This window comes from Drosophila montana, unplaced genomic scaffold (assembly GCF_035044405.1).
Source record: "Drosophila montana isolate Dmon_TW-CO22-7 unplaced genomic scaffold, ASM3504440v1 contig_3217_1, whole genome shotgun sequence".
Taxonomy (NCBI): Eukaryota; Metazoa; Arthropoda; class Insecta; order Diptera; family Drosophilidae; genus Drosophila; species Drosophila montana.
Genome location: NW_026998097.1, coordinates 1,435,678 through 1,462,220, shown reverse-complemented (window position 1 = coordinate 1,462,220; position 26,543 = coordinate 1,435,678). Strand labels below are relative to the sequence as shown.

Below are 26,543 nucleotides of genomic sequence, written 5' to 3'. Positions count from 1 at the left end.
TTTACTTTTACTGAATTCCTCTTTGAGCTTGATTAACGGCACAGGTTTATTCTTCATGTGGAACCTTGGATTTGGCTTGGACTCCTTCGAGTTCTCCTTTCCATGCTCTCGCTTGGGAGGCTCCAAATATCCTCACCTGATACGTTAGATAATAAAAGTTGTATATATTTGGCATATATTCGAATTTTGTGCTAATTAAGCGTGATGAGGCTGGCACGTTGAGCTAAAAAGAAATTATAAAATATTATATATAATAATAGTTAAAAAAGTGGTTCAGTGGCCGTAAAACTGACATCGACTACATCGTAGTAGAACCGATCGAGGAAGTATTTGTGCGGCTCCAGTGATGCATTCAGTGGGCTGCCCAGGTGATTTTTCAATACGAAAGGTATAAAACGGTGATCGCCCAAGTGATCTCGGCTATCGCCAGCTAGAACATTGACTTTGCTAAGACAACGGCCCAGTTGCTCAGTTGCAGCGTCGCCCTGAGGGCTTGAGCTGCAGAGGGTATCATTAGGCATGGCCTTCAGGACAAATTGCCTGAGTGCAGCGCTGCTAAAGACGATGCTCGATCGCTGGTACATGTAGGTCTGAAAGTAGAGTGAAAAGCTGTTTGTATATTGAGAGTCTAAGCTTGGGTCAGCACCTGGTTGGCGGCATTTTGCATCTTGCAGCCAAAGTAAATGAGCTTCTCGGGGCTATGGGGCTGTAGCATGTAGCGCAGGTTCTCCACCACGACAAAGCTGCGAAAAGTGATAGTCAATGGCGGGTTTAGCCAGATAGCTCAGCTCGTACTTATCATCATTGGCATAGAGGAACCAATCGGACTCGTCAAAGTGATATTTGTACACGTACTCAAAGTGCGCACGCATTTGCGTCCATTTATCATTCAAATTCTGAAAGACGGCGGGCTCCAGCTCCTCGTGGGCATCATCGCTGACAAACAGAAACTTATCACAGTGCTTGGACCAGGTGCGTTTCACATGCACCGCCGCCGAATCATGCCGATGGTAGTAGGTGGAGATAATGCAAAAGATACGCGCTGCTGGCGGAGCAGCCCTAGGGGCTTTTGGCTCCGGCGCCCTATGCAGCCACATCATGACCAGCAGACAGAGCAGTCCGAGAATCGCCAATTTATGGATGGCACGGAGTATGGAGCAGACTATCGCAGAGTAGCTGCTGCACGGATTCATGATGCTAATTTTATTTTTGCCGCTCAGAAAGAAGCGTCGCGTGCCTAAGAGCTGTCGCATTTTAAAACTGGTACTGAAATCGGTTCCAAAGATGATGATGATGATATGATGGCTGTGAGCCGTGGGTTGTGGTCTATACTGGCTACAATTTAATTATATTGAGTGCTTTTGTCTGTCTCAGTTTCTCGGTTTCCGCCACCTCAGCCCAGCTCTCGATTGGTTCGCCGCATACAAATTGCCTTTTTCAATTAGAAATATTAACTCACCTTGCCGGGAGCTGTCTCGGGCAATGCCTTTGCGTGCCGCTCAAGTTGAAGCTGATGCAAAACTTTGGTTACGCTTCGTTTGCAGTTTGAAATTGAGAATTGACAAGTGCAGTTGAATGCGGGAAGCGATAAACGAGCCAAAGGCGAAACACTAGTCAGCTGATGGGAGGGAGATCTCCATTGTTGAATTGGTAATGTACTCAATGGGCTAAGCAGCAGCTGGCGAAGGTGTTGAAAGCACGGCAAAGTAAGCGAGTGCTGACAGTGAAGACTACTTGGTAACGAAAGGGTTAAAACCGAAGTTTATATCATTGAACGGAATATTGACATGCCGAGTTTTATGGAGTTTATATTAGATGGAATATATATGGTTACATTTAAAGAGATTACTGTATTCAACTTCTTTCACTTACCGAATTACCCATGCAACGAAATTTGTAAGACAGAACTTGAAATATGTGAACGGAGAAATTACATGCTGAATTTTATGGAAGATTTAAAGAGTTAACTATTTTCATGTTCTTCTCTTAACTGAGCTTTTCTTCGATAACTACGATTTGGTAATGAAAGGGCTGACAGTTGTTTGTATCAGTAAACGAAGAATGGATCTTTTGAATTGATGTAGTTACATTTAAAGAGCTAACTTTTTATGAGATTTTTATGTTACTGAACTCCTCCTTAAAACTGCAGTTTAATTTCAAAAGGTTTGAGAGAGAAATAACTAAGAGGAACATTTACATTTAAATTTTCTTAAATTTACTTCAATTGCCTTAAAATCTGCAATTTGGCACCGGAAGGGTAGAGTATATTGAACGGAATATGGACATGCTGAATTTGATGGAATATACTAATATAAAGTGATAGTTCCATTTGAAGTGTTCACTTTTTCATATTCCTTCATTTACCGAACTCCTCTTGTAAAACTGCGATTTAGTAACGAAAGGGTCAAGAAATAAGCTGATATAAGTGAAAGGAGAAGTGACATGCTGAGTTTAAAGGAAGATATTTTGTTTTATTTAAAGAGCAAACTATTTTCATGTCACTCAACTCTACTCAACTCCCCTCAAAAACTGTAATGTCCTGGGCATTGCTTATACTCTGCGTGTTATTAAGCCATCAGTCAGTTCTCTGAGATCTATGCCGGATTTGCATACACCTATGTATCTTTACAAATTCCGTAGAAAAAACACAGATAACTGTCGCATTAGATAACAAATGTCAGCTATTGTTTGATTAAAAGGTGTTTTGCAACCAAAAAAATAAAAACAACACACGATACAAACACTTACATAATAACATGTGAGCCGATTCACGTGAAACTGTCAAAAAAAAGACGTATAAATATGAGTAAAGGTAAGCGATATTTGTTCATATAGGGCATTAATGTCTCAGTTTACGTGCTCAAATTACCAGATGAATTGTCATTGTTGGCTAACAGGTTGGCAGCACAAAATGGTAAACAAAAGGCCTACACACACACAAGTACAGTGAGGCACAGGAAACAGCAGCCGGAGCTGTAGCAGAAAAAAGCGCAATATTGCATACAATTTGCCTTTCGCCCTTTGGCAAGAGACTCCGATAGCGATTCGAATGCCGAGCCCGAAGACAGTGCCAGACATGTTGCAACAATGACACTTTGCAGTTGCAACAAAACGGAAGTAATTTTGCGCAGGCAGCCAATGGAAACAAAGGGCTTGGGAAAACGAAGACCTGGCGAGACAGGGAGACATACTTTTCATTGATGAACACGTATCTCAATCCACGTGTGTCTGCGTGTGTGTGTGTGTGTGTCAGTGTGCTTGTATGTGGGCTGAGATTGTGGACCCGTATGTGGCATGAATTATGTGAGAAACTGTTGGGCTAAGTAGTTAGATGATAGATGATATGTGGGTTACACGGAAGTAAACGTAGCCGTAACCCAAGATGCTGCCCTCTACACGTAATTGAAATATCCGAAACACGGAAATACTTTGGCAGATTCACAGCCAACTGGCAGCTGCGACAGTTTTCGGTCCCTTTATTAAGACAGCAGCTCCATGGAATTGCGCAGAGGTGTGCCAAAAATACGTACACGATACATAAAGTAATATAAATCAAACATTTTGGGCGGATAAGACACGTGGAATGTAATAGCCCGCCTTGATATGGGCACCGTATGCTGTTGTAAGTATTTAAATTAAGAATTCTTCAAAAGATTTTTCCAAAAAAACAATAATGTTGAATAATATTTACCAAATCCGTGAAATGCCAACTCATATTCCGTAGCCAGGGAATATACTCGTAGCCCTTTATGAAGAGTTCGCTTGTGACGATCGGTATAAAAGTCTCGTGACCGTACTCATCCCGAGTATCGACTGTGACCACGCCCACATGCATTAAACAGCGCCCAAGCTCCAAATCCTCTGTGAAGCCCTGCTTTTTCATGCAATGCTTCGTATCTGGCTTCTTGGCCTCCATTGTATAGCGCCTTAAGGCCTCTCGACTCAGCACGTAGCCGCTTTTCCAATAGTTGAAGGGCTAGCGAAAAGTATTTCTAGACTTGAGGGCTCTATTGTTAGATTGTGGGACTTACCAAGTTGGTGCCAGGATATTTGAGCTCATAGCCCAGATAAATGGGATCAGCTGAAGAAAATTTTTGAAGCATATAGCGGAGATTTTCCACGGCAACAAAACTGTGGATACAAATAGAAAAAAATGTTTATTAGGATAAAATATTATATTCGATATTAAAACAATATAATAAGATATAATAACAATCTTCCCTACAATATACTGACCCTTTTATAACCTTGTTGAGGGTATTATAATTTTGTCGTGAAATAAGTAAAGCATTATTGTAATATAATAATACATTAAGGACCCTTAACTTATTTGATTCGAATTTCTAATGAGTAAATATATAGCTTAAGTTATAAAAATTGTAAGTTTCAATTTATTTTAATTCTTTCACTTGGAACTTTAAGCTTAAAAGTGCTACAAAATTAACTATTGTTTTAATTTTAATAATATATGAAATTTCAAATGAAATGTTAAATTTCAATTCGGTCAGTTAGAACTCTTAGCGGAAAAGTTCGGCAGAACAAACTCTCCATTGAAGCCACAAAATCGTGTTTGCAAATATTGCAAACGCTGATCTGTTGTGCATACAAAGAAATCCATAGGTAAAACATCGGAGATAAAAAATGCAAATAAACGCAAAGCCATATGCAAACAGTTATTATTTGAAAACCGTGTCAACAAGATTCGGCAAGTGAAGATCCGAATATCCGTTTCTGAATGAATGGCGACCCAATGCAAACAATGCCAAGTTCAAGCCGAAAATGTGCGCAGTAAACAAACTAAACAAAAAGAAAACAATAAAAAAAAACTAAAAATAATAAATTGAGAAAAAAAAAAACACATTTAACACGCGTACACTTAAACAAATTCTATACACACACAGGTCAGCTAGAGGTGTGTCCGTGTCTGTGTGTGTGTTTGTTGATTTATTTGCCAAACAAAGAGCCAAAATAATTGTTGATAATGCCGATAAGCTGAGGTGCTAGCGCTTGATTTAAGTTAGATTTTTTTTCCCACCATATAAACAAACTAGAACCGGTTCGCAGCACACTTGTCGAAGGTTTCGTTACCTGTGGAGTGCTTGGAGTATGTGCTCAGTTGGGAATATGAATATAACTAATTAAATTTTGCACATCGATTTTGGGGGCCTTGCCCCTAACCGAGAAACTGGTAAAGGCTTAAGAATGAACTTTGTTAATAAAATATGAAAAAATGATTTCATTAGAAGTCGACAAGTGGTAGACAAGATGCCTCATTTCAAGGCCCATTAAATTTGACTTCAATGCTTCGATATTTCATATTCCCTCAGTCACGCCCTCTCCCTCACTCCCTCGCTCTCTGTCTCTCTCTGTCGCTGGTGTTGACATCACTTGTAATAAATTTCCAATTATGTGTGTCGGCATAAATTAAACGAAACTTCCATTGACAGCGCACTAAGACTTAATTGACCCTTTAACACTAACTTTTCCTCGACAAAAAATATATAATAAAAAATAATCAAATAAAAATGTCAGCGATAAGCGCAGAATATGACGTCGCTAGTACATTAATCTTAAACGTCGCTTATTTTACAGAAAATATACAAATAATTAAAGCAGATTAGAAATGAACGCTATATTATTTGCTATTAGTATTTTGCATTGCAATTATTTATAGAAAAAATGAATGTTCAATCTTGAAATGCGCTTTATATGAAAAACACAATAAATGATGATAATTTCGCTGGTAAATTATATAAATACATTTTTAATTTGTGTCAACGTGCAGCTCAACCGAAAATATTGGTGCATTACCTATTAAAATTACTTTTAATCGCATTTTGTATTCGCATTTGCTGAACTTTAAATAATTGGATTAAAATATGAATGTAATGAGTGCTGGTTTGTATGAGAGAAAGTTGTGCATATACCTATAGCTATTTATATACTAATATTCTTCAATTTAATTTCAGTTAATATTTTGTATTTTGCTAATCAACATAATCTTCATCCACTATTTAAATAACAAATTTGATTTGACTATCTGCGACTTGGGTCTGGGAAAATGTTCAGTTTGTATTTCAAAGAGCTAACAAAATTTGTACCAATTATGAAAGAAAAACTCCCTGGAGTGCAATCAGCTAAGCGCATATGCATGTAATTGTTGTTGTTCTCGTTGTTGTTGTTGCTTGACGATGACGACAAAAGGCAGATACAGATAAAAACTGCTCTCAAAAGATACTTCCTTGCTGCCGTGGCGCAGTTGATAAAGGAAACGTTGTGTGAGCCAAACCACAAAGCAGCAAAGGAAGCACAAGAAAACGAGAAAAGAGAATGGAAAGAATGATACTGAACGGAACGGAACGGAACCGAACCGTAAACCCATAGCCAGAGGCTGATAACTTTATCAATGAAAAGTCAAATGCAACCGGAGTGGGGGGGGCAGCACATAAAGAAGTGAAACGAATGTTTTGAATGTCATAACAATATGCAAGCGATAAAAAATAATGACAAAGAGTGAGCCGGCAATTTATGAATGCCACAATTCAAATAAAGTTATGGATACCTCCAGTCCTCGATTTTGAGAAACCAATCGACCTCGTGCTGGTAGTATTCGAACGCGTAGATAAGGCCCTCTCGCACCAGAGTCCAATTGTCTGTTGTGTTGACCAGCGGCACATAGGGCTCCAGCTCCAGATCCGACTGCCCACTAACCAGCAGTAGCACATTGCAATGCCTGCCCCACGTGCGCTTCACATACCTGGCCGCATCGGAGTACCAGTATTTATAGGTCACCAGGCAAAGGACACGAATCTTATCGTAGAGTGGGTCAGCGACTATGGATTGTGTTGCTATTGACCCACTCTTGGCAATACGCCCCACTCTGGAGGCCTTCAGCTTGGCCTGGGTGTTCCAATAGAGCGCGACTAGCAGCAGGAGTATGATGCAGAGGTAGAACACATGGAAGCCACGTCTATGCGAAACCATTGCTGACAACTATACTAAATGGGCTTGTGATTAATGGCACCCACTAGAGCAGCACAGCAGAACCTTTGATAAGAAACTAATCAGACCTAACATACAAATTTGACATGCAGATATAGGTTCCATTCGAGCTGGGGCCAAAGTTATCAGACGCTTAGTTAGTTTCCTACCCAAGTTAGTTGGACTCGGCAATGTGTTCAGTGTGGCGTGTTGTTCTCTCGCAGATTCTTACGGAAGCAGACACCGTAAATAGCAAACCGGCTTTCCTTTATGGCTGAGCTATTTCCTTAATTTTGGTTTTTATAACAAAAACAATTGTGTTTTGTTGAAAGAACATTGAACCCTGTCAAGTGAACCTCACTATAACCCATTATAATAATAGTTTTTATCTGCTTGGATTATGTCTTATGTTTCCCGGCCAAGCTGACAGATAATTAAATTTCCTAAATTGTTTTTAATTGGCATATATTCGGTTAATAATATTTTGTAATAGTCAATGAAAAGATTTGCGTGCACCCAAGTGCTAATCCGATCTGATGGGCAATTAAATACATGTAATTCATTTAAATTAAGTTTGACTGAGAATTGGATCAAGTTTAGAACGGGTGTCAGCTTTTAAAATACAACTTTGAGAATTAACACAACCAGTTTGAGCTGATTCTGTAAGCGAATGCTAAAAATATGTTACCAATACAATAAAAGCTAGATTCTCGAGCCCTCTTGATGTTGGCTTTTATTTTGCATTGTAAATATTATATAATCCCATCTTAAACAGGCGACTTCATATTGTTCTCATCCGCTTTTAGCTAAGTCCAATGTTGTCACAGCAAACAGACAGCTTAAGCACTACAAATAGATACAATTAAAGACCTGCCAGATTGGACCATAAAACTCAAATCCCTGAACCAAACTCCAACTAAACGGAGCATCGCGGGTTTAGTGTATTTCTCTTGAAATCTGGCAGCAAAAGCAACAGCAACCTGCTGCTCGCAAGCAATCCGAGCCAAGCCAATCCAATTCAAGCCAAGCTAAACAAACATTAAGTTACAAAATAAAATCTTTGGGCCATAAAATTAAAACACATTAAAAGAGATGGAGCGCATGTGTCAGAGGGAGTGCGCAACACGTTAATCTTGCGACGCGAAGCTTATCAGCAAAACAAACCTGCAAGCAACCTACTTTATATGTGAATGTATCTCTATCTGTAGCTGTGGCTGTGGCTGTGGCTGCATCTGTGTATCTGTAACTGCGGCTGTGTCTGCATTTGTATCTGTATCTGTAGCTACCTCGAAACCCTTTACCCCTTGGCCCGAATGCTGCGCTTTGATGTCTTCTGATGCAAGCGCCCAGATAGGAACAGTTAGCAGTTAGCAACACTCTTAAACCCTCTTCGACCCTCTCTCCCACTCTCTCTGTATAGTTCTATTTTTTATGAGTTGGGTTCACGTTTAGGTCTGGCGAGCATCTTGCTGCATGCCCATAACTTTGACTCTCATCTAACTTTTATTTGCATTTTTATTCGTTCTGAGAACTTTTATTTCGCTGCCGGCTGAATCTAATTTGATTTGTTGACTAAAACAAACAGTTTTTAAAAATGCCTAACTGGCATCTATATTTTCGTTTTGATTTAACTTTTTTAGCATAAAGTTGAACTTTATTGCGTTTGTGTATTTATTCGATATTTCCAGCGTTTATTTACATGTCAAACTTGACCCAATCCGAGATGATAATTTGCATATTTCGAGTGAGTGAACTTTCAAGTATTTTGCCAACTGCACTCGCACTCACAGCCAAGTCAACATTCTATCCATTTGCAATGCATACAGGGTATACAGTGCATCGCAGCTACCCACAGAATAATAGACCTGAATTCCAGGTAAGGGAATGTAAGTATTAACCTAGCTAAATGCAGTAGTAGCTAGCTATATTTAAAAGTCAGGTTAATAGTGTATAACTATCCAATATTCTGTTAATAATAATAATTTATGATAGTTACCATTTGAATTTGTTTATTGATTCAACTATTTGCGAGATACCATGAGTGCTCGGGTTGGGTTGTTGCATTTGTTACATATGCATTAAGTAGATTTTGCATGCCTTTCATTGAAATTAATTCGTTCTTAGAAAATGTTCTATTCAGCTTTTAATATAATAAATATTCATTTTAAATATTTATTCGAGCTCCGCATTTGCCGTGGCACATTGCGAAGGGCAAACAAATCAAATGGCAAAATCTTTATAGCCAGTGCCCATAATTTCACGTTTACTTAGCTGCTTTTGTTTTTAGCCAAACCTTTCATTCACCTTTTGGGGTCATAAAACACGAGTAGAAGTTAAATAAAAGCCATGTAAAATCAGCCGCGTCGTGTGTTCCGAAAATGTTTGCTCAAGTCGAAAGGAAAGAGATAAATATTTCAAAGCTGAATATTTAAGTACAATTAACGCACGGCTTTTAAAAACAATAAATAAAAACAAGCAAAACACGACACGAGGCGCAAACATTTTGAGGCAGTGTGACTTTTAATGCGAGTGCAAATAGATGTGTTTTAAGAGTTTAGTTCCTTTTGACACACGACAAGGCAGCGAGGTAGACACAGCTGAATTCAAATCAAATAGAATGTGTAAATTCTGATGCAAAAAATCCCTCTGGAATGCCTTAATACTAAATGTTAATATATCATACGCTATTTACTACGCGGCGATTACTCAATTAATTATCTATAAATGCATCGAGTCTCAATAGTAGTAGGTTTCTTATAAATATTAATTATTTTAGTCAGCCTACAAGTCAATTGTCTTTTTAATTCAGTCAATATACTATTTAATAAGACTTTACGATTATATAATTACATACTATATTTTAAATATTTCGTTGAGGCTTGGGCCTTGGCAAAAAACGAAATATTTGTATTTTTTGCGTAACTTTTTCAACGAGTTTAAGCAATTTATTAAATATTTCTCATATATATTTACAGATGTATTTACTTGGCTATTTATTTGCCAAAATACCATATGCACGAACCAAACTGACCCAATATAAATATTTGTCAATATATTTATTTATGCACCCGCTTCTAGCAAATAATGTGCAAAAAAAAAAAATAAAAACAAACTGGCTTGCCAATTTTTTGCGCCACCTCCTGAAAAGTGGGTCAAATGTTGCGTATGACGTCGTCGATGTGGATTTGGATTCGGATTCGGATTCGGATTCGTCGTTCGACCGGTTTTCACTTTCAAACATCGTCGGCGGCGGGGCGTCTGCAGCTATTCCAGAGCTTTGGCCAACGAATTTGGCGCTTAATTGAAAATTCATTCAACTAAATACCGCTGCCGTTGGAGGGACCGAGGCCAAGTTTTAGCTTGGCCTAAACCGTGGGCTAATGTGCATTTTATTAATAAATTGTTCGTTTCATTAGGCTGGCTGGCTGGCTGGCAGACTCCACAGGGCAACTTTCACTGTATCTGCATCTCGTGGATGGTTTTTTAATAAATTGTTTGCCCTTTGGTTGCGCTTTCTTTCTCCCGCCCATCATCAACTGCCTCTGCCTCGGCCTCTGCCTCGGCCTCTGCCTCGGCCTCTGCCTCGGCCTCGGCTTGAACAGATGCATCTGCATTTAGTTACGGATTTGGGCATTTTATTTGAATTGTAAGCTAATTATGTTGTTTATGTTGTATAATATTTTGATATGCAGTCCGGACAACACATGTTTTCTTGCTTTTGCAATAAACTTTTCGAGGCGTGCCATATCAAATGCAAATGAGATTTCTTAAGATGATATTATGATACGAGTCGATTTCAAAGGCAGCCTCAAGGCGTGACTAAGGTATTAGGCGAGTACCCAGAGTATATGGCAAATTTTATAAAACCATTACGCTTCAGCCCATTAGCCGATCAATTAGTTTGCATAAACCAAAACTCATTAGCAACAATTTCAAGTACGCACTACAAATATTTGCCCGTTTTGTGAGCAATTAACTATTAGACTGAACAGCTAACAATACTTTAAGAGTTTTCATTGTAACACATGTTGTTAATAGAAATAGCAAAGTCTGTTAACAGCTTGACTTAAGACATACCTTATAGAACGGATGGAAACATCTTATAGATATTTCAACTTTAAACTCTTACTCTTTATGCTTAAGAAAGAAAGTTCGGTCGGTTAACAGATATTGTTCAAATACATGTATGGTTTGGTTGGGTTTTTTCTTCCGAATCCCAAGTTATTGAGAGAGAATGAATTCTGTGCAATGACAGAGAATACTAGTATAGATACGTATGCATGTTAGTTCGAGAGCTGGATACTTAATCGGTTTTGGCAGTATATGGAGCCTACGTGAGTGGATTCGTTATGAATGACGGCAGACGGGAAACATAGTCCGGGCACGCATCGATAGGCACGCGCATGCGCAACATTTTTGGAATATTTTGCGTTGTTTGATATCGATGCCGGCTAATGAAATAATTTGCACACACTGCGGCACATTCTACAGTTTGACAGGTTTGCTTTGTTTTTGGGGACAGCAAAAAGTTCGTCAATCGATATAAACAGAAGCAGAAAGCTGAAGCCCCACCAAGTGAGGCTTTGGCAGTGAGTCATTTCTCCATTTCAGTTTTTGTTTTCCACCGAACCCAGGGGGCCACTTAGAATGCATAGAAAATATCATAAAGTGTCAAATAAACTTAGTGCTGTCATAAATTGCAATTACAATTAAAATATATTATTTGCGCGACTGGAACACGCTGCCACACAATATGCAAATCGCAAATGGCAACTGGCAGTTGGCACCTTTTCGCGCATGCATAGCAAGTGGTTGGATACCCTCCCTCGAGCACGGGTGCCTCTGCTGTGGCAGTTGCTGCACTCGTTTCAGAGCCGGCAAATACTATGATGAATGTTAAGTTGTAAAGTGAATAATTTGCGCTATCCACTTTATAGTTATGGAATTTTATTTGCCAGCGCGCTCACCTGACCTGCCCCATAGGTGCGCTGCCTGGCGACGCATTTTCGCGACTTTCATAGCAATTTGTTATTGCCATTTGCAGCAAACAAATAATAATTGCGAAACGTACGGCAGAGATAAGCGGGGAAATTGCAATTGGGTAGATAAAAATACGTTAGCAAATATAAATAACGCCGAGTGACAAATAAATAAATTAAAAGTGCAATCAAATGCAGTCTGTTCGCAAATGCTGCGATTCGTAAGCACAGCTTTTTTATCCAGCAGATAAAGTTGATTGTAAAATTAACTTTATTTCTAATCAAATTGTTTGCCATATCCAAAAGATATAACATGATTGTTTAATTGCTGCGATTCATAAGCACAAATGTTTTATCCTACAGATAAAGTTGATTGTAAAATTAACTTTATTTCTAATTAAATTATTTGCCATATCCAAAAGATATAACGTGATTGTTTAATTGCTGCGATTCATAAGCACATGTTTTATCCGACAGATAAAGTTGATTGTAAAATTAACTTTATTTCTAATCAAATTATATGCAATATCCAAAAGATATTACATAATTGTTCAATTGCTGCGATTCATAAGCACATATGTTTTATCCGACAGATAAAGTTGATTGTAAAATTAACTTTATCTCTAATTAAATTATTTGCAATATCTAAAAGATTGTCTAATTGCTGCGATTCATAAGCACATATGTTTTATCCTACAGATAAAGTTGATTGTAAAATTAACTTTATTTCTAATTAAATTATTTGCCATATCCAAAAGATATAACATGATTGTTTAATTGCTGCGATTCATAAGCACATGTTTTATCCGACAGATAAAGTTGATTGTAAAATTAACTTTGTTTCTAATCAAATTATTTGCAATATCTAAAAGATTGTCTAATTGCTGCGATTCAAAAGCAAATATGTTTTATCCTGCAGATAAGGTTGATTGTAAAATTAACTTTATTTCTAATAAAATTATTTGCAATATCCAAAAGATATTAAATGGTTGCTTAATTGATGCGATTCATAAGCACATGTTTTATCCGACAGATAAAGTTGATTGTAAAATTAACTTTGCATCTAATCAAATTATTTGCAATATCCAAAAGATATTACATGATTGTTAAATTTTCCGTTAAATTCAGAGTGTTTCAGTTGAAAAGAAACCGGTTCTCGAACAAAACCTTTGTATAGCTCATTTAGTTTTATTCGAACCACTTAGGAGCAATAAATGTAAGCGATCTATTAACATTGTTTTGGCGCACGTTTTGTGCCCTGTGACTTGATTTTTTTGTTTACTAGTATTTGTAGCACACATCTTTACAGCTTCGAAAAAAAAAAAACAAACACTTTGTAACATCATTATTTATGTCCAAGTTGAGCTGAGCAGAGCACAAGTAAACAAATTTGCATAGCTGGACCGAGTCTGGCGAGCTTATCAATACAAATGACAGGAACAATTGCATTGCAAGTACTCGTAGAATCGCATACAATAGCACATACTCTTTAGAGTCCAGCTGGCTTCTCTATGCAGCTTATCACGTGGCACGTTCTTTGCTGAATGTCAAAGTCAAACTGTCTCCATCTGTCCGTCTGTCCGTCTGTCTATCTGCTTGGGTGGCAACTATCTCAATCTGGTCTGGCATCCGTTGAGCTGTTGCCGCTATTTATAAAGCTCAACAAAGAAATGCCTGGGAAAGCCCTTGCCGGGATACGATGGGGCTGATAGATAGGCGCCGAATGGTTTCTGATTCAGGCGTCAATCAAATCAGATGCAGCGACTGAAAATCAAGTTGAATGCCACTTTGATTGATGGCAAAATAATAAATGCGAATGCAAAGGGCGTTGATGGCAGCAGTTGAAGTTAGTTTATGAACAATAGAAGACGAGCTATATATATTTAAGTATAATATTTGTATAATTTAATATGCGTCACATTGTTGTCTACTTAGAAGCTAATAACAATAAAGCAATAAAGCTGAACAAATCTTTATAGAGAATGTAGGTATTTATAAGTACAGGTAGTTTTTATATCATTTGTTGCGAGTTGTCTGTCTTTCTTTCTTTCTTTTTCTATAATCACAGCGCTTAGTTGAATCTAAGTACATAAATATCATATCGCATCGAATCGCGGCCAACTATTTAGCCACAACAGCAACAATTATCACAGAGCACATTTTGGTTGGTATCGTTGAGATCTTGACCATCTACCTAAGTAGTTCAGATCTCGGTGTTACACACCCTGGAGAGCCATACTATGTTTAGCATTTATCGCCTTGGCCTTTCGATGTCTCGTCTCTCGTTTGGTTTTGGCAACGCGCAGATTTCTTCTTCTCGTCGATGGTCTTAAAGCCAAATACCTCAGCATAGCTGGGCACAAAATTGGACTTAATGCCTTCGCATGTGGGTGTGGATGTTGCTGTTGCTGCTGCTGTCGCTGCTGTTGTTGTTGTTGTTGTTGTTGTTGTTGGCAACAGCGGAGTTGATGCCTCACACAAAGGCAGCGACTGTGTCCGCGATGTAGTTGTTGTTGTTGGTGTTGCAGCTTCTACTACGTCTGTTGTTGTTGCTGTCGTTGCACATGTTGCTGCTGCTGCTGCTGCTGTTCCTCTTTCATGCTTATTGAATATATTAAACACGCTTGGATAGACAATCAGGCACGACGATTGCGGGGTTTTATGCAGCAACTCCAAGGCAGCTTCATAGCTGGGCAGTCCGGAGACCAATGTGTATTCCGGCACCGGATCCTCCGAATCGGGCTGCAATTTCAGTGCCTCGATATCAATAATTGTGCACTGCGATGAGCTATTGGCATTGTTATGATCTGTACACGGAGAGAAAGGTTGTTGATTAGTTGACAGACTTCAGGGATTGCGGATTGCATGAGTGTGATTGTGCCAAGTCGCTTTGAGAAATGATCCAGTTCCATTTACACATTTGTATTTTTATTACGTGTTTTAATAGTTTACTTTTATTTATATGTTAGCCAACAATATTAATTACATGCACGCCGCACTGGACTATATCGTATATATAGTTTTGTGTGCATTTATTTTGTATTTTAATCTCAACCTGTTTGCCGCTCACAAAATGCGCTTTGCATGAATCTTTTTTATGTTCCACTTTTTTTACGCTTTTTATTCATACATTTTCTGCTTGCACAGCAAACATGAGCATTAAAAAGAAAAGAAAAGTTTAGAACAAGAAACCATGGCCACGGTTTATGTGCCAATTCTTTTGAAGGCCGAAACGACAAAAATTAGAACTCGACGAGAATTCAGAGTGTGAATAGCTCTCAAAGTCAAAGTCTATTCAAATTAAAGCTTACACGTGTGTAGCTTTAAGTAAGTCCCGAGCTAATTGCTAGCATTAGCTTATGCTTAGGCCAACTAAGTTCAGGCCTATTAGAGTGGCTCGCAAAGGCTGATGCGATTAGCATTTCAGCTAAAGTAATCTTTGTTATTAGCCTTACGATAATTCCCATTCAAGATTGTTTCGCAATTTCATGGCGTTTCTGATTCATTCATGAATATCGCCCGAGAGCTGCTTGAAGTTGTGTTCTACATTTTAGCACGTAGACCTCAGTCGATGGCTGTGTAACTTTCCGTGCCCCTTGACGCTAATCATAAATGCCAAGCAAAGCAGGAAAAACCTTTAGCTCAGTATTATGTACTTGATGTTGTTTGATAAGGCCTAATCGTACTTATTTATAGTACACACCCTCCTATCAAAAAGCGACTGCTCTGAAGGCGGCGACTTGTCACAGCTGTGGAATCCGATGGGGTTTACTTACAATTTCGTTTCCAGGTGCGAAACTGATGGTACAGGAAGCAGGAGCATATGCAGAAGACCATGGAGATCAAGATTAGGGTGAAGACAATGCCGATCCACACCTCGTTCATGAACTTGTCGTACTCCAGCTGCTGCTGCAGTTGATCCACGCTGCTGCTGTCCAGCACCACACGGTTAGCGCTAAAGTCGTAATCCATGGTCACTTCGCTGGAATTCTGTGCGAGGGCTTCGTTGAGCTTGTGATGCTTCAGCTGTATCGAGTTGAAGATGGTGGCTCCAATCTTTTGCAGAAAATCGCTATTGGCCAGCGCATCCAGTGTGCTGATCGTGGGTGTTGAGGCCTCCGCGGCGGCGGGGTTCTTGCCGTTCTCTAATATTTGTTGTGCGGCGCCGCCGAAATGATCGAAATGCAGATCATGCGACAGTTCGTAGTTTAATGCGCGTGGCAGGCCCTCCATTGTATCTTATATATCGTTGTTCTGTTCGTTCTACCTCTGTACGCACTCGGATCACGATCACGTAATTACGAGTATCTTTTGCTGCGGCACACTTTCACTGTATCCGTATCGGTATCTCAATCTCTATCTCTATCTGTATTTGTATCTTGGCTTCTTTTTGACTCTTGGCGCTGCACACACACGTCCGGCGGCGGCTACGTCTGCAAATAAACTGATTAGCGCTCAGCACGCAGAGCAGAGCCGAAGGCAGCTCGGCTCGATCGTCAAGCGCGCTCTGTTAACTCCACTCAAGAGCGAGAGAGCGGCAACACGTCCGATCGACTGAGCGAGGGTGGGAGAGAGCGCGCTACCTGGCCAAAGATGCGCTCAAATGTGCTCAATGCGCTCAGCAAGCGGCTTTTGCTCATTTGCCGCTTCGTTACGCATCGCCAAGAACTAGGGCCTGAGGCGTGTGCATATGTGTGTGTGTGTGTTTGGGAAATGATCTTCTTCTTCTCGCTCGTGTAATGCTCGCTCAGTTCGTCTTTTGTGCTCGAGACAATGCCTTCGAATTATGGGCCCATAATTGGCGTTACAAAGCGGCGCACATGTTGCCTGCCCAGTCTCAGTTCCAGCGCAGTCCCAGTCCCAGTTCCAGTTCCAGTTCTTGTCCCAGTCGTACTGTTATGGAGCATCGATCTTCATTTCGGTTCTGTTCTGTTCTTCGATTTCGTTTTGCCTGGCAAATGACATATCTCTACATTTGTATTGTTCGGCCGTTTGTCTGAGAAAAGAAATTATTGCCGTAGGATAATACGCGTGTGTCTCTCTGTGTGTATGTGTGTGTGTGTGTTTGTGTATTTGTAGGTTTCTGACGGGGCCTGAGACCATTTCTCGTTTTGTAGTTGTTGCTTTTTTTAATTTTTTTCTTTCTTTTTCACTGGTGGGGTTTTAAATTACAGCTACGTGCAGATATCTTATTTCGGTATTTCGGGACTGAAGAGCAATTTGTGGGCGCACAAGCCTAAGCAGCAGCGGATTCTTTATGCATTCACCTGGTGGAAGATCAAGTTTGGTGTTGCTGTCAGGTAGGAGACAGCAATTGGTACAGCACACAGAATGCAAGAGCTGCTCGTTTTGGGTTTGATGGATATGTAATTATATGACGAGTCAGTTGTAGGCTAAGTTGATAATATATATGTGTATATACTAGCGGGTATTACCCGGCCTTGCCCACGGCAAGTTTTGTGCTAACAAAAATTTGATATATTTACCCGCAATCATCATCCACGAAGGGCGTATTTAGCATTGATTTTTAAGCCGAACGGGTGGAAATCGCTGAAACACTTAATCATAAAGTTCTTTTGTAGATCTTTGAAATGAGTTTGAGGCCGATCGGATGGTAAATATAAAAGTTGCATACAAACGTTTTCACGATTTTTTCACACATGCGGGTGGAATTTCCCGAAACTGTAAACCACATAAGGTAACTACAGTGAAAATTTCAGCTTCCGAGCTCCGGTATGTTTCTGTGCGTTGATCACCAATCAGTCAGTCAGTCAGTCAGGACAAACAGTTTTATATATAGACATAAACTGGATTTAGTTTTTTTTTTTCAATTCACATTCTTAATATATGTATAATAAATACGCACATAAATCAACACTGATCATGGCCATTTTGTGTAATCCCGATAAGAACTCATATAGGAAACACATGCACTCACAACAAATCCGGGATAAGATCAGTTTCTCGTAGAAAACAAGCATTGAAATAGCCTTTCAACGAGCTTCCTCTATGATAAATTCCATTGCAATTTATAAAGGGTTGCTTGGGCCTGTTGATAATGATGAGCTCATCGACTGCACAAAAGAACATTCTTATCATGATCAGCTAATCTTTGCGGCCAGCGAAATGAATCAGCACAGCAAACGAAGATGATGATGAGGATCTTTTGCCGCTCTGGTCCAGAGAGAGGGAACCCAGCTGATTGTCTATTACGAGGGTCAGATTAGCAAATCTTGCCGGGTTGCTGCATCTTCTGTCAGAATTGATGACGTTTTTTTTTCAGCTCATTTAATGCGGAGACTTGCGGCTCTTGCGGGTAACCATATGGGCCCAGACCTTGGCCAGGTACTCGTTTGTCTGCCTCTAGACCTATTGCAATAATTTCTGCCCAACTGTCGCACGCAGTAAGACAATGGCCATCTAATTAGGTGAGCTAAGTCCGCGTACCCACCCTGCCCCGCTTTATCCGTAAAGCCCTATAGCTGTACCACTGTGCGGTAGCTGGTGGCAAGACGTGTCTTTGTTGCGCTGTCTTCTGCCGCTTTCTTTTGGCTTCTGGCTGACCCTTGGGGCCCAGTTGACCGACTTGTGTTGGCGCAGGCCAAGTGGCTTTAATTAAAGACCCTAATGAGCCATTTAGGCATTCTGCATTCTGGCTTTGTATTCAATGCCGACTACTGTGCTGAGCCCCACAAAAATTAATGAGTCCACGGCCAGTCGGCGACTGAAGCCGGGCAGAGGCAGAGGCAGAAGCAGAGTCTCCGAGAGTCTCTGTCTTTGCATGCGGGTGATGGCACTGATAAAGCCGCTTAATTTTTCACTGGCCACGGGGTCCAAGTCCAATACGAAGTCGATGCGCTGCTTTGCATAATGCAGCACACCGACCAACAAATTTTCCATAGTTTATTCATTTTTTATATTTATTTTAATCACTCCAATCCATTTGCGTTGGTCATTTACCTATTGGCTGCAGGCTTGTCAAGCGCTTCTGACATTCATAAATCGGCTTAAATTTGATCTTGAACAACGTATTTCATTCCCAATTGATTGTGTGAATTGACCTTATAAAGCCAGATTGTGGATCCCTCGCTTGCATTCCACTCAAATTTGGTTTCCCCCAGGCCCAAAAGCCACATTTGCCGTAATCACAAGAATGCAGCTTTAATTATATGAATAAAGCTGCCGACCTTTTCTAGAATCGGACAATTAATCGCATCTCACGTTGTTTTTAACAATTTCGACTCTGAATATAAATATAACAAAATATAGAATAGAATGTAAATGCAAATTTGGCGATCATTGCATTGCATTTTAGGATTCACATAAGTCTCATAACTTCCCACCTCGTCCCAATTTGGCAACTTCTTCTGACATTTATAGATTTTCTTAAATAGATTTTTTGATATTTTTCTATTACATTTACCCAGCTGCACAGCTTTTTCCACTTGAGAACTCAGCGTGAACTACTTTCCACTTAGCATATGAAAATTATTTATGACGGATACTTCCTGACGTTTATTGTTCGTTTCCTTCCAATTCAAATTGAGTCGTCAGTTGTGCACTTTCGCACATGTGAAAATCAATTCTCAATTTCCGAATAATTACATGCTCTCAATGCATTTCACACACTCTAATTGAGTAATCAGCTGCAGCATCAGTCAGTTCAAAAGGGAAAAAATTAGACCAGGAAAAACTAGATCTAGCATTGCCATAGCTCCTGTGGTGAACTGTGCGCCATAAAGTCATACCCTGACGACGTCCTGCCAGGCGAAGCACTTGTTCTCTGAGCCCGAAGATTCAGTATAGAAGCAGAGCTCTGAGCTGCAGACCAGGGGCTCATTTCTTTTTTTTTGGTATGAAGCTCAGCAAGACGCAACGGACGACCAACTGAGCTGTGACGCCGGGAGGGATCTTAGGAGGAATAACAATAATAATAACAACAACAGTCGCATAGGCAGGTAATTGCCGCAGTCGGAACGCACTGATGTGAAACATTTGTCATATGGACCGAGACGTGCCGTGAGATGCCCTGGGAAAGTTGTCGTCAACGTCTTCGAAGTCGAGCTGCTGCTGCTGCTGCTGCTGCTGGGAAGCGTTGCCTGGTCTCTAAACTGTGATATAGGTCATGCAACCCTCAAGGTTCCGCGTAGTACCCGGCCTGAAGCCCCCGTTGCCGCATGCCGCATGCAACATGCCGCATGCCTCTGCATTGTCTTTGCCTTTTGTAACTGCTTTGTGAATTCGTAGAAATTACACGTGAGCATGCAGCACTCGAGGCAGCGGCAAACCAGCCAAACAGAGAGTAGCCTAGTCCTGGTCCTGCCACTAGCCCTAGTCCTTATTGTGTTTCTGCCTGATGATTCCCACTGTGTATGTGTCTCTTCTCTGTCTGCCATCTAACAAGTGCATTTTGAGTGCCGCTTTCATTGCATGCACAATTAAAAACGCAGTTGCACAAAACAAAACACAATCCAACTCTGGAGCTCTCGCTCTACACACAACTCCCCCGAACCAGCCAAGATCCGACGTCAACCCAACTGTCAACCCGTTCAATGTCAATGAACCGCAGCTGTAATGACACACACACACACAGATACACACGCACACAAAGATACACACGGTTGCAGTCCACCTACCAAGAACGTTGTCGTTCGGATTGAATTTTTTCCTTATTTGTTTATGGTTTTGCCCGTCTCAGATAATCTTGGGGCGCGTTAGCTTCAAGTTCGTTGCGCTTGGCCAGGTTACTCGTGCCCGCGCCTAGGGCCCATACTCGTAAATATGTATCTGTATCTGTATATAGTACTTATAATGTTATTTCATTTTATTGTCGTCTTCGACTTGGCAGTCGTCGTAGTCGTCGTCTGTCATAGTTTTCAACAATTTTGTTGGTTTATCGCTTCAAAGGTTCCTCAATACTCGTACAACAATTCATTGAACATTATTAGCACTCAAGCATAAATTTTTTCGACATTCTAGACCGCTAAGTGGCTTTATAAGTTTGCTGTTGTTGTAAACTTTTTATTATAGGTGCAGCTGAGCTTTGCAGTCCCTCCTTTTCAGGGGGCATGGGCTACCATATGGGTCTTGGCAAGAGTTAATACCTTGATTGCTTCGGCAATTCGTGTAATCGATTTGCGGCATAGGTGAAAATGTCGTAATGCAACATTAACCACTGCGTATATGGATTCAATTGGTCATACTTCAGATAACGCAAGAGTTGACTTATCAAATTTCAACAGAGAGCTAATCGTAGAATAATACATAATAATATAATAATCTGATCTAATATAAGAATCTATGCCAAAGTAGTTATCAAACTTGTTCTAGCTAAAACTGTATAAATCTAATCAATATAAAAATTAATTTCTCAATAAATTTCGACTGATTTTTTCTTTTGTTTTCATATTACATTCTTATATAAGTAAAAGATAATATATCCGATTTGCCTTAACATAAATTCAAATTTACCTTTAAATATACATATATGAACATATATGACTTACCCAAAAATTCGCATAGTTAATACCAATGGTAAATTAGACAGACAACAATATATTCACATATCTGAAAGACAAAAAGATATAAAGAGTAAGTTCTGGGAACAGCAAGAGAAATATAAAGAGAATGAGATATACTATATAATATACAAAACTGGTAAATATAATGCTCATAATAAAAAACATTACATCCTTATGGGATTACTTGAATTCATGAGAATCGCATAGTAGGGCGGTATTTAAAAATAGTTGTATTTATTATATATTCTCAGCGCAGCGAGAAGTAAACTGCAATTCATGAGAATCGCATAGTAGGGCTGTATTTAAAAATAATTGTATATATATTTTCAGCGCAGCGAGAAGTAAATTGCGCTTCTGCATGAATACATACCTACAAACACAAATAAATATACACATACATACAAACATTCATGTAAAAAGTTGCTATCAACAGTTTTGGCATAACTGAATACACTATACTTTGCTATACTATAAAAAGAGTGTAAAAAAAACGAGTATTAAATATACAATTATTCATTTCATTTTGTAGCCATACGTTAAAGTTCAGATCAAAGATTAACTAAATATGGCGTAAAGGCTTTAATCGACGTTGTTGACCACTTGAATAATCGACTGGAAATGTTTTATAAAAATAAGCATCTAATTGAAATCTGCGGTATACATATCTTTTATTGAGCACTTGCTGACATTTACATAGGCACAGAGATAATTTGTATCGATTAGAAATTGATCGTTAATATCTGACAATGTGCGAATGTGTAGAATCACGCTATAAAATCGAGGAAATAATTGAATAGCTATATATACATTATAGTCTTGGCTTATGGCTATGCTAATGGCAACACGATTAATTAGAAATGCCCGCAGTAGTCGTGCTATAAATCTAACAATAAGCGGATTATTTAGACACTGTCTGATCATATCTTACTCACTGTGCATCTATAATAGTCTTGTTTATAGCCAAGAAATGCAACTGGTTTTCGTTTGAATTTTTGATAATTTATCTTTATTTTCAAATATGTTCTCCAAACTCGTGTGTGCTAATTAAGTTTAGTCCGGATGTGGATTTTGCTAGTCATTGAAGCTGAACTCATGTGGCTGGCCCATTTGCCCCGCATTGTGCAATCAACGTTTAGGTTCTAAAACGCTTTAGGATTTTCAAGTAATTCTCTATTAAAAAACATATCTCAATTAACCCTAATTTCGCACTTGGCGCCCAGCCCCAGCCGATCGAGGGATTACTTTGGCGACCTCAATTGGCTACTCTGGAGAAAAACAGGGTACAACATTGTAGCTGGCCAATCAATAAATGCGTTTTATGATTGATTCCAGATATTACGCTTGACTTGCATTGGGAAATCACTCGACTGGCTTATCGGCGCGTTCTTATCGCTGCGAGGGGTACCCTAAAATGATATGCAAGGTGCTTGGACGGCTTTCTGGTTGGGTAATTCATCAAATCCATCAGCCATAAACTTTCAATTTCGAGAACTGCCCGACGACGCCTTGTCGGGCTTGTCATTATTGACATTACAAATGTTATTGATTGTACTCCGGAGAAGTGTGTGAGAATGTCGGTAGGGGTGGAGGTGGCAGTTGTGGCTCCATTTCGTTTCACTTTTCCACGGGCTGCTTTTCTTTTCGGGCCTCCAGACCTCAAGTCACGAAATCGAAAGTACATGTTAATTATTTCCACATACAAGCAACAATCACCTGCATTCATTGTAGGAGACGGTACGCTCTCGTAGGCCCGATCAATTTTCTCTGATAAGCGCATTAGTTTTCGAGTGTTACCTTGTACAATAATTTCCCCCCGCTCGTGCTTCAGCCTCGTTTGCTGTGCATCTTGGTGTCAATCAGTTCCAATTCGAGTCCCAGTCTGATTTTTTTTCTGTTTTGTTGACATTTCTTTCTGCCTCGTCAACGTTGTTGCATGCAAACAATGAAATCGGTTTTTTTTTTTTAATACACTTTTGTGGGGCACCAAGGGTTGGGGCGGCGAGTGCAGGCAACGGGGGCAACATCATCAGACTGGCGACAGTAGCATTACAAAGCGTTTGCTTTTGACTTTTCGAGTTAGCAATTCTGGGAAAGTGTCACAGCGGCGCTTTGTTTTGCGCTGTAAGTGATATGGCCAAACGACACTGGAATGGGGTAAATGGGGCATACAAAGTCTTCAGATTTCTTGCACGGCCCCAATGAAAGTAAATACACACAGTGTTACATTTCTAAGAAAAAGAATACCTTTCATATCAAGGTTTATTGTTTAAAAAGCAAAAGTAAGCATTCAGCTTTAATTCCCAAAAGGTTTTAGCGCAGCAAAAGAGACATAGACATAGACTTGGCTTAATTGCATTTGCCACTATAATAATAATATTTATTTTTTTTTGAGCTGTAGTCTAATTTTGTATTTTTCATTTCGGTCATCTTTTAAAGGCCCACATAATTTGCATTTCAAATGAGGTTAGCTGCCTCTAGCACTTGGCACACGCCCGCTGCACTGCTCTAATTACATGACTTACATGTCTTGGGCACCACAGCAATGGCTCACACCACCCTACTCATCCATCCATTCAGCCAGCCATTCCATGGCAACCCATTCCATGGCACTTGCTGGCGCTGAAAGCATGTCGAGCTACAATTAATTGCACGCCAAGTTGTTGACGCTACCTTATGAAAACTCGTGTAAAGAAAGATTGCCCCAGGCAAAACAGCAACAGCTAGTCGGAGGTGGCGGCCAAATGAGGCAGTCGCGTATTTAAAGTCCAATCTGCAACAATTCAATTAAGCCAATAACAAAACCAATTTGTAATGCGCTGCAGCTTTTTAGCTACTGCCACAGAGAATGGCAAATGGCGAATGCGATGGCGATGATGATGATGATGATAATGACGATGGCTCCCAAGTCTTGGACGACTGGGGGAAAGTAAGAGTAAAGCAACGCAGCCGGGCAGAGAGTGGGGCGCCGGCAATGGCAAAGCTAATGCCAAAGACAAAGGCAAAGCAACGCGTCAGCGGGGCAAATCCAATTAAAGTGGTGACAACGATGTTGCAGCCACTAAAAAATGGGGGCCACTGGAGCGCCGAGTGCGGGGAATGGTATGGTGCGCATAAAAATTGAATAAAGCGCAATTTCAAATGGCTCTGTGGACCACGGAGTACGGAGCCCGGACCACAGACTATGGACCATGGAGCAATGCCACCTGCTGTTGGTTTACATTTGCAAAAGTCGACTTCAAAGCAATTGCGACATAATTAAGTTGACAACAACAACAGCAACAACAACGACAGCGACAACATCAAGCAGAACCAGCTAACGATTGACACCAGTGACCCAGTTAAACGGGCCGGATAAAACTGGACGTGACTCCAACTCCAACTCTGGCTCCATCTGCGAGTGGAGCTGACTAAAAGGCGAACCGTGTGACGTCGTCGTCGTCGTCGTCGTCATCGTTGTCGGCTCCATTGTCCGTCGCAGTTAAAATTGAAAATTAAAATTGTTAGACAGCGTGTCGCGCTGTCGCCTGTCACAGGCATTTGCTCGGCACATTACGTATACGTATGCCCTGCTTTGAGCTTTAGGCACCGTTTTTGGGCCTCATAAAAAAGGCTCAGCTTAAGCGGAGCTCGAAATTTAGAAAAGACCTAACAAACTTGGCAAAACTGAACCTCGATATAGGCTTAAATCTAAATTTAATTTATGGCTAAATAAGCTCAGAAACGTAAACAATCTAAAAATAACAAATTAAAATAAAATGTATCTAAATTAAGTACAATTCTACTTTAATTATTTATTAATAAACAAGAACAGGTGCTTTATATTAGAAAATCATTAAATAAAACTCAGCTGCAGCGTATGTTGCAGTTCAAAAGACTGAGCCTAGTCTCAAGTTGTGTATATATTTTTTTGTTTTGGGCGCTATTTTAACGGGTTTTACCAGCTGCATGGTACACTGTCCACTGTTCACTGTCCGTCTGGCTGTCTGTCCAAAAGTCCGGCTGTCTGGTTGGCTTTTGTTGGTTTTGTTGGTTTTGCTGCCTGCTTCTTAATTTCACACCGACGCCGCCAAATGGCGAATGTTTTTGCGGGCGCTTTTAATGCGCGTGTTTGCAGCTACGACGACAAAATCCAATTAAAGAAATTATATTTACACAAACAGAAGTAGTATAAGAAAAACCTGGTCACATTTGCGGCAAATTGTTATTAAAACCCATTACAAAGTAACTAGACAGAGGGGCAGGCAGCGGGGGCACAGCGGAGCACTTAAAACGTTGACGCCTCAACCGCACGAGCAAGTTGCAAGCATATTTTTTCAGGCAAGTGGTTTGTTAAGGATCTGTGATTGTTTTCGGAGGATGTGCTGCTAAAAGCAGGAATAACATGCAGCCGCATCTTAAATAAATCCCCATCCACACATGCTTAACTTGAGAGATGCTCAACAACAGTTTTCAGCGTAATTCCTATGAAAACACACAGCAGCGTTCGCAAACTGTTTGCCAGCCATCCAGCACGAGATGCCAGATACAAGATACAATATACAAGATACCAGATACTATTCACTGGCCGCTGGCCTCATATTGTATAAGGCAGAAGGTTTGCTCGCAGCGTTGTTTATGAAAACAAATTGCTCAAATTACAAGAGGTTCGCCTTTTTGTCTTGCCAACGCTTCTCTTTTGCTCCGCTGCTCTCATGTTCTTGTAGTTATTTGTATCTTGAGGATACATGTGGGAGGAAGCGAGCTGCTTAAGTGCATTATGGTATGGATTACGCCAGAGCCAAAGGACAATCGCATGCACCACAAATGGGGAAGTTCGATTACCAAAAACTATATGCAACTATTTAAAATACATCGAAAGAGGTAAAAAACAAATTGTTAACATATCCAAATTGCAATTGGTTCTCCGACTGCAATAGAAACATGAATAAGATTATTTTATCTCGTTGTGATTCACACACAAAATTCTGTAAGATTTAACACTTAGTATGAAATTTTAGTAATTGTAGATTGCAGACACATGATTCATGTTATCTAGAGATAAGAATCAGGAAACACACATCAT

At 40.0% G+C, this 26,543-nt stretch overlaps 3 protein-coding genes across 4 annotated transcripts in view; all 3 read right to left on the bottom strand.

The window, feature by feature from the left end:
- Positions 1–28: 28 nt before the first annotated feature.
- Positions 29–1,302, bottom strand: LOC135433273 (glycoprotein-N-acetylgalactosamine 3-beta-galactosyltransferase 1). The gene is made up of 4 exons (XM_064689288.1): positions 796–1,302; positions 647–743; positions 294–590; positions 29–223 (listed from the first exon to the last, which is right to left on the bottom strand). The coding sequence occupies exons 1-4, from the start codon at positions 1,251–1,253 to the stop codon at positions 47–49; spliced, it is 1,029 nt and encodes a 342-aa protein (XP_064545358.1). The 5' UTR covers positions 1,254–1,302; the 3' UTR covers positions 29–46.
- Positions 1,303–2,767: 1,465 nt separating this feature from the next.
- The window catches only part of LOC135433319 (glycoprotein-N-acetylgalactosamine 3-beta-galactosyltransferase 1), a 122,480-nt gene continuing 98,704 nt past the window's right edge, over positions 2,768–26,543 (bottom strand). The window contains exons 6-9 of one of the 2 annotated variants that reach the window (XM_064689335.1): positions 21,467–21,527; positions 4,032–4,131; positions 3,692–3,976; positions 2,768–3,617 (exon numbers count right to left, since the gene is read on the bottom strand). In XM_064689335.1, coding sequence (XP_064545405.1) covers positions 3,480–3,617; positions 3,692–3,976; positions 4,032–4,131; positions 21,467–21,480 — 537 coding nt within the window. In that variant the 5' untranslated portion in view covers positions 21,481–21,527 and the 3' untranslated portion in view covers positions 2,768–3,479. Of the gene's footprint in view, positions 3,618–3,691; positions 3,977–4,031; positions 4,132–6,562; positions 7,101–21,466; positions 21,528–26,543 lie in introns of those variants that run through there. The other variant, XM_064689336.1, reaches the window with a different exon arrangement.
- On the bottom strand, positions 13,865–16,338 carry comm2. The gene is made up of 2 exons (XM_064689307.1): positions 15,737–16,338; positions 13,865–14,767 (listed from the first exon to the last, which is right to left on the bottom strand). The coding sequence occupies exons 1-2, from the start codon at positions 16,191–16,193 to the stop codon at positions 14,205–14,207; spliced, it is 1,020 nt and encodes a 339-aa protein (XP_064545377.1). The 5' UTR covers positions 16,194–16,338; the 3' UTR covers positions 13,865–14,204.

What these genes read in the sequence shown, in the direction of transcription:
- LOC135433273 (XM_064689288.1), bottom strand. Translation starts at nt 1,253, where the DNA reads ATGCGACAGCTCTTAGGCACGCGACGCTTCTTTCTGAGCGGCAAAAAT. An exon ending in CTCTATGCCAATGATGATAA is followed by an intron (nt 744 to 795) that starts GTACGAGCTGAG and finishes CACTTTTCGCAG; the next exon opens with CTTTGTCGTGGTGGAGAACC. An exon ending in TGCAAAATGCCGCCAACCAG is followed by an intron (nt 591 to 646) that starts GTGCTGACCCAA and finishes CTCTACTTTCAG; the next exon opens with ACCTACATGTACCAGCGATC.
- comm2 (XM_064689307.1), bottom strand. Translation starts at nt 16,193, where the DNA reads ATGGAGGGCCTGCCACGCGCATTAAACTACGAACTGTCGCATGATCTG. An exon ending in TCGCACCTGGAAACGAAATT is followed by an intron (nt 14,768 to 15,736) that starts GTAAGTAAACCC and finishes CTCCGTGTACAG; the next exon opens with ATCATAACAATGCCAATAGC.